We start from the raw sequence: 12,892 nt of genomic DNA on the forward strand, positions 1-12,892 counted from the left end.
ATTACTAGGTGTATCTTTTTTTTCTGTATTATCCTGTTTGTACTGTTTGGCATCCCTTATATGCCTTTGTTAATCTAATTTGATTTTGGCTTTTTAAAAAAAAAAAATTTAAATTTAAAAATGAGATAGATTCGATGAGATGGCATTTTCAAAAATTATTATCATTCGTTTATCTATTTTTTTAAAGATTGAGTTGTGTATATGATGATATTTAAACAAAAATAAATACATTTAAAAAAATTATTTCTGTAAGCCAAAAAAAAAAAATGAGAATCAATCTTGAAAGAATAAAAAAAAACGACGTCGTTTCCTTAGATTTGATCTCAACTCAACTAGTATTAATTAATGCAGAGATTCTAATTCTAACTAAACCATCGCACAACGAATGCTGAATAGCGCTTCAAAAAAAAAAAAAAAACCCACGTTGGAATAAATTAAATTTGGAAATTTGAGTTCCCATTTCAGTTTCCGATTTGGGTTCATCGGTTTCGAGAGAGAAAAGCGTTGAAAATTGAAAATCAGAGTCTGATCGAATCAAAACGATGTCGTCTCCGGACATTGCGTCAATTTTGGAGAACTCGAAGGAACTGGATCGGTTAAGAAAAGATCAGGAGGATGTTCTATCGGAGATCAACAAGCTTCACAAGAAGCTTCAAACCAGTTAGTTACTCCCTCTTAAATTAATGCTGCATATTCATCGTAATGAAGTTGCATAATTAGTTGAATTTTGTTTTTAATATTCTTTCTGGATCGTGTTTTCTGATTTATTTTGGGAAATAATTTTTTAAACATTTAAATGATGAATTTTAAGTGACTTCACTTCAGTTTTTAAATTTCCCAATTATTGCTTCATACTATTAAAAATAATAATCAAACAAATAATTTGGAGCTTTTCTGCCTATTGTGGTCTTCCCCGGCTCGATGGTTAGTCTCACCCGTTGCGCACAGAGGATATCAGATTTATAAAAAAATAATTTGGTGTTGCTGACTTCATTTATTTAGGATCTTACTTTTGTTGCTAGCTAGTTAGTTATAGGCACACACACCTATGATGTTCAAATTCAAATTAAAAATGGAAATGTGTTATACTCATGAGTTAAGAATTTTTGAACAAGGTTTTCAATTGTGGCCGCGCCGTAATCAATGATATTGTAGAAAATCATGGTTAAATATGGCTGGTCGCGATCGTGTTTTGGTTGTGGATGCATCAAAGTGGATGGGGAGTGTTTTTTTAAATGCTGTTAGTGAAAAGTGTACAGCTTTAGTCAGGGATTAGAGTTGGACAATTATGAGTTTTCCTTGTTTTCGTTGGTATGCGTGGAAGTTTTATATTCGTGTTTAGTAACAGGACGAAATTATGCTTTATCATTTTATTTTCCTTTACAGTTGAGGAAGGTTACTTAACAGAAATATAACCGAAATATGCAACTTGTTGAAATAATGATGAGATATATTCAAAAGGGAAGCACATTGCTGCTGAAAGGCACTGTTTTTGTCTTTTATAGCGTTGATGAATAAAATCATAATCTGATATCTTGGCGCTCTTCAATGTTTTCGTCTTCTATATTTCTTCGATATGCACTTTTCTCTTGTATTTAGTGTTTGCGGGCTTCCTCGAAAGGGTAATTCATCAAATACCCAACCTTTGATAATTGATTCTTGGAAAACTGTGGAAATCATAAAACATAGGAATGCTTTTTGTGATTTTAGTGAATTAAGGAAAATATGCACTGGATGTTATTAGTTAAAATTTAAATATCACTTGACGCTTTCATGCTTTGGCATATGATGTTAAAGATCGGAGTTTGTCTTGTGAATAGGAATTAGTTTAAATGTAATTATTTAGTGTAATTACCGATATAGCCCTGTAACCTTTATATATACGAGAAATAATAATGAGAAAAGTATGAAGCCAAGAATTATTGACATGTCTATCATTGGAGCTCATTAGATAGGAGTTTCTCTACTTGTTTTCATCTTTTGGAAACAATCAATATTCAGTTATTCTTATATATTAGTTAATGTACTTATGTCTTTGTAATTGTTGTTTATTTCTTTTCATTTCGGTGTAGCTCCTGAAATGGTTGAGAAGCCTGGAGATAACTCGTTAGCAAAGCTGAAATTGTTGTATACTCAAGCAAAAGATCTTTCAGACGCGGAAGCAAAGTATGTTTATTCTCGAGCTCCGAAGCATTTAATTTTCTTTCCAACTTCTTTAAAAATCACCAAAATACACATATTAACTCTTCAAATTTTTGCCAAGTCTAACACATATCTACAAAAGTGGCTTGTAAGATAGGGATTTTCCAGGCTTTATAAGAACTATTTAGGTCATATCTTTAGTCGATGAGGAATCTTAAGATTAAGATTCAAGTAACTCATATATACTCTGTCCAGGCTTAGGCATTTTACAGCATATATATAATTCTGTAATGTTTTTGGTTGCCAGTCTTTCCACTATGTTGATAAGCCAACTTGATACCTTGCTTCCTCCGGGACCGCAAGGACAACCACGAAGGAGATTAGGTTTGTCTCAAATTTATCTTTCACTTGAAATATTATTGCTTAATATTGACTTAAGCTTATAGAAATAGAATTAGTCGATATAATAAATAAATTAAACAGTTCCAAGTCTTTTAGCATGCCATTCTCTTAATTTTCCTTCTTACTTCTATTGTATTATATTACCCTGAAAATATGGGCGTGCCATAATTTAACGTCTAATTTAACAACGTCGTAGCGCCAAAACAAGTAGCCAACGCATTAGTTTTGTTTTTCTCATTTCTAAGGAAAGTAGGAAGAAAATGGAAATGTGTTGTCTGACCATCTTTGTGACAAATCTATGCTAAATTTTCATTGATTCCATTGATTTCTTCAACATGTTTCATTTTTCTGGTGGATACTCATCAATATAGTTAACATCTCTTTTACCATTATGGTTGGTTATGTACAGTAAAGCTATATGAAGTAAATAAAGAGGGAGATGGGAGGGCATGTTACTGTGTATTTTAGAATCAAACTCAAAATTGTACATTAATTAAAATGGTTATTAAATTTGGTTTCAAATATTTAATCACTGTGAGAATTTTTGAGTTGTTAAGCAGAAACTGAATTTAACGATAAAATAACAACCATAAATCTCAAAAGTAAAAACTACAAAGGCAAAAATTTTATTGTGTCTTGCTATCAACTTGTAGAATTTGATAAAAAAAGAACTCATAAGAATTGAACATGTAAGTCCTAATTCGTTGTGTTTTCATTCGAAATGGTAGGTCATCCTAAGTGCACCCGTTTGTGAACAGTGAATGATAATTTCTCTTGGAATTTGAACCTTAAGGCCTATCTGAACCCCATAATATTTGCTTGTAAGGTGAGAACTGCCTAAGCCGCCTTATAAGCGTTATCTATCTTGGCCATTTCCTAGTCGGCGTAGGATTCTATACACTCCCTCTCACACTTAGTGGACTGATGTTGGTGGAGTAACCAGGATCTCAACAATCAACACTGAAAGCACCCCCTCACACCCTTGATTGGACATCTGGAGCATGGGCAAATATGGGTGGAATAACAAAGTTCTTGTACTAATCACATATCTAGGATAGTTTCTAATACCATCGGAAGCTGATGACTTCCCTATTCATTCAAAAAGTATAGAGGGGAAACATATTTAATGATAAAAATCATATTGATATTGATGGGAACGACAGTTACAAAAAACTATACACCGGTTATAATTTATAATATTCCTGAATTTCTAATTACAATTAAAAAAGTAAATAAATCATGAAATATAAGAAATTATTGAAACCAATCCTAAGAAAAATTAATGATACACCAAATTCCATTAAGATACAATCAATATGTTAAGATGAAAGTATTAATTAATTTAGAGCCATTAGCAATTCATCATGTGATACAAAATGCTAGTTTGCCAAATCTTCTCAAATTGTGTAATTTGAATTGCCAATCATTCAATTTTAATGATGTTTAATTTTTTACTATCACATCACTTCCTATATGGTGGAAATGCGGATTAATAACAAATTTTGATTACTATCAAATTAGAAACAAACTCTGGGAATATCTACACAAACCTTATGCTTTGGAAATGCTGATTAGTTACAAAAAGCATCTTGTTAGCCAAAGCACTTGTGCGTTGTGTTGTCACTACGTTTTGCAGCAATTCAGTCATATATCATTTAAAGATAAAAATCAAAATACACATGGAAATGTTTTATGAAATATTTTTGTTTTTATTGAGCTAAATGCTATCACATTTTTGTTAATATTTAATTGTGCATGTAAATTGCATTAACATGACTCCAGTTCCAAATAGATGTCAATATAATGCACTGTGTCTAGCTTACAATTCTTCTGTTACAGAAGGCAATGAGCAGAAAAGGAAACGAGTTAAGACTGAGTCAGACATTTCAAGGTTAACTCCAAGTATGAGAAATCAACTTGAGGCTTGTGCCAGTCTTAAGGGTGAACAGGTATATTTTTCCCTTGAAGTTTGTTTAATATAAGTAAGTATTCAATGCATTGTTTCTCTTTATGAATAAAGTTTATTTTTCTTAAAGTATATTTCATGTTGAGTAGTACATTGCTTCAGTTAAGCCTGTGTCTCTTAAACTGCTTCCGTTATCTTAATTAAGCTTACAAAGCTATTAGGTATCATGTTGTATTTTGTTAACTAAGCTGTTAGGTTGTTAGTGCAATTTTGTTATAGATATGTGTTTTAACAGGAGTTAGATTTTAAATGTTCCGTATTCACAAGGTTCTGCATAAATCATAAAATCAAAAAAGAAGACTCACTTCTGACAGTATTTTCTTTCTCTATCTGTTATTAACTTTCTCTTTCTCAGGATCCTTTCTATTCTTACATGAAGCGTCTATAGTTCTATTGCATTGGTTAATGTGTTTTGGTTTCTCACTTTTCAGGTGGCTGCTAGGGTCACACCACGTAATGCGGATAAGGATGAATGGTTTGTTGTAAAAGTGATTCATTTTGATAAAGAATTAAAGGAGTAAGTATACATTCTGTACATAATGTAATATATTAATGTGCAATATCTTTGAGAGGCATATAGGTGGATGAACAAAAAAAAGAGTAAGTGTTGGGAGTATAAGGGGATTTTGTAGAGCAGGGGAGGGCTTGTTTCTTTTTTATTTAAATTAAGCAAACAATAAAAAGTTTCTAAAAATGAATTAAGTATGATTGAATTGTCATATGATCATGTATCATGACATTCTTTCATTTTTTTAATATCCAAATATATATTAAAATATAGACTTGGCCCTTCAAAATCCTCCTAAAACCCCCTCTTAAACATTCCCTAAGGCCTAATTCAAACCCTCATAACTAGCTCTAGGGTTTCCTTTTGTAGTCCAAAGTGGGAGCAATGAAGGCTGGTAGAGTTTTAACACTGAAGCCAAGTCTCCCAAATTGGGAGCCGTGAGTAATGGCACATGAATGATTTTATTTTACACCTCTAATACGCTTCTATATATGAACCCTTTAGGCCTGGAGGGAGAACAGTGCGTAGATTCATTTTGATGAAATTCTAATTTTTATTATAAAGATGGAGATGCCAAGAACTGAAATTTGGATAACTTGGTTTTAGAGGCTTCATACCATTTCATGAACCAACTATCTCAAAAAGCTCAAGTTATTAAGTAAAGACTCTTGCAACCTTTGATACCATGTGGCAAATGTACTCCTTATAAAGAAATACTTGGGCTCTGATAACATTTATGGTAAAAATAATATTAATAAAGATTCGGTTAATCCATCAGCCCTTTTAAGTTGCGGTTACGGTTATGCTGCAAATCGTCATATTGAGGTAAAATGTGGCTGCAATTGCGGTTGTGATGCGCCGTGGAGACCTCTAAAACTAGTATATTGTTGACCGCAATTTAAAACTATTTGAGCTGGCTTTAGGAATTCAAGTAGGCTTAGCCAATTCCAAATTCTAACAAGGACAATCATAAACCTCTCCTTAGAATCAATATGCTCGGGTCACTAACTAAATAAGTCTATTATTTGACCAACTTTAATCTGTTTGAATTGCTCAAATTTGTTTATACAAGTATAAGTTGCTGTTGGTCGTGTATAATTTGTAATTATTGAAGGAAAAAATAATACCTATTTGGACGCGAACCTTCTGTGGTCGTCCTTTTCATTACTCTTTTAATTGATTTGTTAAATGATTTTATAGATTTGAAGTACTTGATGAGGAACCTGGTGATGATGAAGATAGCAGTGGCCAAAGGTAAAAAAGCCTATTTTGAAATTTGTTTTGTTTAGTTGTGTACAATGATCATGTTGTAAGCTTGTCTTGCTTCATTTTCTGCTCAGACTTTTCATGGATATATTTTAGTATTTGGGGGCAGGTATATTATATTATATTAATCAAACAACACTCAATGTTCTATTATAAATCTTGTTCAAAAACAGGCTATTTAAATTCAAATTTTGAAAATTTTGGTCTATAGTTTTCTTTAGTTTTCCTCTACCTTGTTACACTATCCTCCATTATGATTTACCCTATTTATTATTGGTGCATCTACATGTCTTTTCCATACATGCCAAAACCACAAAAGGGAAGTTCTACCATCTTTTCAATGGTAGATGTTTTCCTAAGTTTTTCTCTTAATACTTGATTTCCTAACCCTATCATGTCTTGTGTATCCACCTATTTAGATATTTTAATTTCTACATTTCAGAGATTACTTTCTTCTTGACTCTGTTGAATGAGAGAAAAACTAGAGGCATGACATAGTGAAATCGCATGTCTAAACTACATCCCTATTATTATAGACTTTGAAATAATGAATATACAAAAAACAGCGTCAATTTCATAATAACTGCGAAATCAAATCAACAGAATATACTATTTTATGTAAATATCATATCAGACTTTATGCTAGCCAGCATCCAATTTCATACAACATTGCAGATCTTATAGTTGTGCGACAAAAGTTTCCCTTCTTTAAGCATGAGCAGTACTTTCCAATCACAAATTGCTGCTGAAACATTCTTTTATTTCATCCACCCTACTTGGATTTTATGGTTGATAACGCCTCCAATACATTAGTTGGGAAATTTGAGAAATATCGTTACGGCATTTGAATGGCTTGTACTTATTTAATTTGTTCTTTCTGTTGCGTTCAGGCAATACAAGCTTCCCATGGGAAATATCATTCCTTTCCCCAAGAATAATGATCCTTCTAGTGCCCAAGACTTCCCTCCTGGAAAACATGTTTTGGCAGTCTATCCAGGAACTACTGCACTTTACAAAGCAACAGTTGTTCATGGCCATCGCAGGGTAATAAATCTCTCTTTACCTTAATAGTGCGGATCACTTCTTGATTTTTCCTTTCTTCCTTGATTTTTTGATCTACTATTAATCCATGGTACTCTTAACTTTGATGACTCTAACATCATAATAACCAATTTTTGTATTGTGCATGTTCTGCGTTAATCTCCATCATATCACGAATGTGCAGAGGAAGACAGATGAGTAAGTATAATTTCTTAAGACTTTATGGAACTTTTTTTTTAGAAGCCCGAACTAATTTTTAGTTCTATATATCTTTCGTCTCAAAAAATCAAATGGAAAAAGTGTTAAATGGGCACATATTTTCTGATAAAATTATTTGCCATCCCTTTTCCGCGAAATTGTAGAATCTTACTATGTAGGACAGAATCTTATGATTGTCTACTCTCTGGTGATTGGAACAGTTATGTGTTGGAGTTTGATGATGACGAAGAAGACGGGTCTCTTCCACAAAGGACAGTGCCCTTCCACAAAGTGGTTCCTCTACCAGAAGGACATCGACAATAAATTACAAGTAATATTTAGCTGTGTATATAATAGAAACTAGAATACTGTATTGTATTGTTGTTGGTTGTGTTCTGTAATATGTTCAATGTATGTCATTTGTTAAGATAGTAGCAGGAAGGACATTGCAGACTAATTTTAAGCACGCACGAATCACATTAGTTTAGTTTAATGTTGGGAATGACATATTTATGGTGTTGTTAATTTTTTTTTTTTTTTTGTGTGGATAAATGTCCAAGGTATGTTTCGTGATAACCAATGTTGTAATCTTTTCTCCAATCTCCCATATGTAAGTTAAGATGAAAAAACATTTTGGAAATTTATTTATTCTCCTTATTAATCTGATTGTTGCAATTCAAAACAGTTATGGGAAAACATATTTTCACAATTTTTTCATTTATAATCTTTTAAATGTCAAAATTTTTATTAAGAAATGTACTTGTGACAAATAAAATGAAGAGAATCCTGCAAATGCCTGGGAGAGAGCAAGAGAACCCATGACCTAGACATCAATCAAAGTTTTCGTAGTTCCCCGTTCCACCAGCATGAGGACAAGAAGGTCGAAATGCTTAAGTCATAACGTCTCGATTTCACAATATTTCCGTGCTTAGGTCATAACACTTCACAATATTTCTGTTGTAAGGCAAAAATGTTGCAGAAGAGGAAACAATAATATCATGCCGTAGAGGCTTGGAAGGGCGAGTCCCTCATGCAAAGATTTAAAGAAAGATTTAAAGGACGAGTCCCCCATGCAAAGACTTGAAGGGTGAGTCCCTTAAAGCGAAGTTGAAATGGATTGTCGTTTGGATCTCCAAATGCACATGGTACAATTAATGATGCGTAATGATTGAGCTGTCTTGGGAAGGCATAAGCGACCTGGGTTGCTATGTTGATGGCCTAGATGTTTCACTATATAAATAGTTGGATCATCGTTTTTTCTCTCACTTTCGCCTCTATCCATTTCATGCGTTCTTTAAGGAATTGCAACTCAAATAAGTCAACTATTGAATCATACTTTCCTTTACCTTCTAATTTTTTTGAATGGCGATCATTATAGAGGTTATATGAAAAATGAAATTTTAACAATGTGGAGTTACTATGTACAGAATGCGAAACAAATTGATGGGAAAATTGATTACAAACTCGTAGAGTTAGAAATGTTTAACAGTTGCGATTCTAGTAGTTATAATTATAGTAGTCATAAAAATGTTTGACAGTTGCGATTCTAGTAGTTATGATTATAGTAGTCATCGTGATAGTTATCCTATTTTCCTACGACAAAAAAGGCTATCAATGATGGCTAATATTTCAAAACGTGAGAGGATGCGGTGGCCTCTTTTCGTAAAGATGAGAGGAGCCTAGTATTGAAGATGAGAGGGCCAACCCGGCAACGTCTTCTGACTCGGAGGGAGAGTTTTTCTATATGTATCTCCTCGTCATTTATGATCTAGGGGTACTAATTCTTTCTTCTATAGTGATGATGGTGATGCTGAGATTGATAACTAATTATACAAATTTTTTCAAATTGTTTGTTCAACCACACATTAGAAACCAATACTTAGAAGGTGAATTGCCAACGAGTGTTTAAGGAGTTTCAACCAAGGACCTGATTTTCGTTTACCACATAATAAATCTCATATGCTTCACTGAATAATTCTAATGATTTTCTTTTACCTTACTAACACATATTTCCCATTGAATATTTTCACGGCCAAACTACTAAAATGTGACAAGAGCCTCTTAGAAATCTCCAAACAGAAATGTTCTATTTTTTACTTTATGAGCATAAAACAAAACCCTCAGAATGGCCATAACATAACATGGTTTTAAATTTTAATGCCTATAACATGCTTGAGAAATTGGTGTTGGCGGGTCAGTGAAACTGCCATTGAGTATTCGACTTGCAACCCACTGGTTAGCAGCTTCAGCATAATGAACACCATCCCAACTCACATACATGGATGGCTTGTCACAAGAAGTACCATACACATCTTTCCCATTTGCTGTTCCTAAATTTCCACACCATATATGTGTATCATTCACATGATAGCCACAACAGATCTTCATTGGATCCACAAATCCTGAAAATTATAATCAAACTTTGCATGTTAAACTGAATTTTACATACATGGTCATGCCAATGATGAACAACTAAGTTACCTTCGTTTTTGGTATTGCTGATTAATCCATATTTTGCGGCGTAAACATCAACATAAGTAATTGCAGCTTCCGGAAGTTCTGTTCTGAGCTTCACCACTCTTTCCTTAAGGTGCTTGTTGAATTCTACAGCCATCACATTTTGATCATTTACGCATCCATACGGGTCAAAATAGCCTGCTGGAACACTGTGCTTGTAAAATAGGTTCACGGGTAAACATCCAACGGGGCCAGTGTTGTGGATCCAAAATGACCTCCCTCCTTGTTCATATATATTCTGCAATGAAGTTTTTTTGGTCAGATTTCAAAACCATTTCATAAATGGTTTTAAAGAATAGCATGGCAACTAGTATTACATTGGTACAAGTGGAACTGAACTCAAATCTCTTATATCTCTTATGCAAGACTTGAGGATGGAAGAAATGTAGTTGAGAGGAGAGACCTCACAAAAGTTGGCTTACCAGATTCTTTGATGTTTACAATTGCGACATCAAGGTTTTTGATATCTCCCCTAACCATAGTGCAACCGCAATTGAGGTCACATAAAATGCATTTGATTTGATTTGATGGAAAATCCGCAGATCGACCTCAAGTCTGCATACCAATGTGGCTACAAGGTATTGTCCGTTTTGGGTGTGGAAACTTATCACGGTTTTGTTTTTTGGAAAAGGTGCAACTCGTGATGAATTCCCACAGTCAAAGCGAACAATAACTCATAGCCGCGGTGGTTAGCAGACTTGAGATCGACCAGAACAACACATATCCATAATAACAAAAATTACTACAGCACTGTCTAGGAAGGCTATTTAAAACCTTTATCCTAATTATTCAACACAATTAACAACAAGTGAGTGATACTTACTTTGACTGCAGAAGCTAACTGATTAACTATATCCGGCATAGTTTCACGAATTTGATCAAAGCTCATCTTCCTAAACCCAACAGAGAGATCATTTTGACCAATATCAAATGTGTAAAGTGCCTTAGAGAATTCCTCCGGCACCGGAAGCTTGCTTCTTTCAACAGAATCTTTGGCTAAAATTTTCAACAAACAAAGATCAAACACATTATATAAAATCAACGATAACGAGATAAAAGAAAATCAAACTCGTTGAACTTGAACCACATCAGTATTCAAAGAGATTCAAATATTCACCTTCTTGGTAAAGTTGTTTGGTTCTTGCTTTAAACTGGTTGAACTGGACAATTTGAATATCAAGAGAGAATGGACTTATTCCATATTGGAATATAGTCTCATTCTGCTTCCTAATGGTAGATCCACCAGTTGCAAAGTTTGCTCCATGTCTATAATTGGTTCCAAGTGAATTCAGATAAGCACTTAAATATGGCAAGTTTACCTTCTCAGCTGCACAATTTAGACAAATTGCTTAATAAAGCACTTATCCCATAAGCATATTAAGTTTTGATATAGATTACCTATGAAATCAAGAATGACACGACCATCACTGTCTCTTCCAAAAGGTTTATGAAAAAAACCTTCACCATATGGTGCAGGAATTGGTACAAATGCAGCTGATATGCCTCCAGTGTCAGAGTTAGAGTCTCCAAAGTTGTAGATTGCAGGAAAAGCACAAGAAGGTGAGGAGTCTTTGAGTTCCACAAGGCTTACACAAGATAGGAAGAACACAGCAAACAGTATACTTAACCCCATTTTCAGATATATTGCTAATCGGTGAGAAATGTTATATAAATAGATAGAGATCCAAAACAAAGCAAAAATAAAGTTATTTTTATAAGGTTTTGTTTTTGTTTTGTACATAACTGTGGTCATTCTTTTTCATTAATATCGTGTTTTGCAAAAGTATGTAAAAAAATAGACGAAACCGAATAAATATATTTGGGGATGTAAGTTTAAAATCTTGATCCATCCTATATTAAAAGTGAAAGTAAGGTAGAGGACGTCCATGGACACTGTATCTTTTAATTCTAAAAATAAAAATTTATATAAATAAATGTACTTGCAAAAATCTAAAAAAATAGGACGGATATTCACAAACATAAAAATAAAAGAACATATCCACAAACCGAATGTTTTGCCACCCCTAACCGCGATATTAAACCGGGGGAATTTCGTCACAAATATGGTGGGTATCGGATAGGGACAATTTGATAAATCTAAAATGTTACTCTTTCCATTGTTATTGAGTTTTCTTTTTGCATGTGTGTATGTAATGTAACCGTATCTGTCATGCTGAAATGTGCTAACAATATTACTCTCTTTATAACATGGGGCTCTTAAAAAAAATGGATATTGCTAAATTAAAATTCGACTAGAAACTAGAAAGTAAGTAACATATGATCGAGAATTATAGTTAAATTCAAAATTTCAAAATAATTTTTTTTAATCAAACATTTTTAGCTATTTCAATCTCATTATTTAATTATATTTGTACTTTTATTTTGTTTTAACTTTATGAATTTCTCATAAATTCTATGAAATTATGAGAATCACTCTATTTTAAAGTTATCTCTGAGACACACCGATTATCATCTTTTATTTATTTGGTCCTACTCAACAAAAGTTAAAAGAATGTGTTTTGAAGATATTTTTGGGACATACTCTTTTATGCCACATTAATACTTTACCTCATTTTATAAAAGTTTTAGGGGGTGTTCAAAACATAATATCGGATACTCTATGTTTGAAAAATAACATCTGAAGTTTCTATTAATATAACTTAATATATAAGCAGTTACACTCCTTAACTCAGTTATCTTAATTTCCTTTCCTATATATAATAGTTAGTAATGAACTCCTCTCTTTTCTTTTCTTTTTTTTTTATTTTATTTTGATTTAATAACTTACCTTCACTTACTTCCTTCTATAATTGTTTTGTTAAATTTAGGGTTATGTCTCAAATCATAAACTC

At 33.0% G+C, this 12,892-nt stretch overlaps 2 protein-coding genes across 3 annotated transcripts; one reads left to right on the forward strand and one right to left on the reverse strand.

Annotated features, from left to right (window-relative positions):
* Positions 1 to 356: 356 nt before the first annotated feature.
* On the forward strand, positions 357 to 8,016 carry LOC131609078 (SAGA-associated factor 29 homolog A-like). 2 transcript variants are annotated; one of them, XM_058880718.1, is made up of 9 exons: positions 357 to 660; positions 2,073 to 2,166; positions 2,450 to 2,526; positions 4,384 to 4,493; positions 4,942 to 5,027; positions 6,219 to 6,272; positions 7,175 to 7,328; positions 7,510 to 7,523; positions 7,745 to 8,016. In XM_058880718.1, exons 1-9 carry the CDS (start codon positions 543 to 545, stop codon positions 7,845 to 7,847), a joined length of 810 nt encoding a protein of 269 aa, XP_058736701.1. In that variant the 5' UTR covers positions 357 to 542; the 3' UTR covers positions 7,848 to 8,016. The 2 variants fall into 2 exon arrangements, with proteins under 2 accessions (XP_058736701.1, XP_058736702.1); XM_058880719.1 differs by having other exon boundaries at positions 4,387 to 4,493.
* Positions 8,017 to 9,495: 1,479 nt separating this feature from the next.
* On the reverse strand, positions 9,496 to 11,707 carry LOC131611409 (GDSL esterase/lipase At5g14450-like). Its single transcript, XM_058883438.1, has 5 exons — positions 11,439 to 11,707; positions 11,158 to 11,367; positions 10,864 to 11,036; positions 10,005 to 10,278; positions 9,496 to 9,925 (listed from the first exon to the last, which is right to left on the reverse strand). Exons 1-5 carry the CDS (start codon positions 11,671 to 11,673, stop codon positions 9,678 to 9,680), a joined length of 1,140 nt encoding a protein of 379 aa, XP_058739421.1. The 5' UTR covers positions 11,674 to 11,707; the 3' UTR covers positions 9,496 to 9,677.
* Positions 11,708 to 12,892: the final 1,185 nt, after the last annotated feature.

This window comes from Vicia villosa, linkage group LG6 (genome assembly GCF_029867415.1).
Source record: "Vicia villosa cultivar HV-30 ecotype Madison, WI linkage group LG6, Vvil1.0, whole genome shotgun sequence".
NCBI lineage: Eukaryota > Viridiplantae > Streptophyta > Magnoliopsida > Fabales > Fabaceae > Vicia > Vicia villosa.

Bases quoted from the DNA above. Each gene is read 5' to 3' on its own strand.
- LOC131609078 (XM_058880718.1), top strand. From the start codon at position 543: ATGTCGTCTCCGGACATTGCGTCAATTTTGGAGAACTCGAAGGAACTG. The intron at 2,167-2,449 runs GTATGTTTATTC...TTTGGTTGCCAG, and splicing joins CTTTCAGACGCGGAAGCAAA to TCTTTCCACTATGTTGATAA. The intron at 5,028-6,218 runs GTAAGTATACAT...ATGATTTTATAG, and splicing joins TTTGATAAAGAATTAAAGGA to ATTTGAAGTACTTGATGAGG.
- LOC131611409 (XM_058883438.1), bottom strand. From the start codon at position 11,673: ATGGGGTTAAGTATACTGTTTGCTGTGTTCTTCCTATCTTGTGTAAGC. The intron at 11,368-11,438 runs GTAATCTATATC...TAAATTGTGCAG, and splicing joins TGTCATTCTTGATTTCATAG to CTGAGAAGGTAAACTTGCCA. The intron at 11,037-11,157 runs GTGAATATTTGA...TGAAAATTTTAG, and splicing joins CAAACAACTTTACCAAGAAG to CCAAAGATTCTGTTGAAAGA.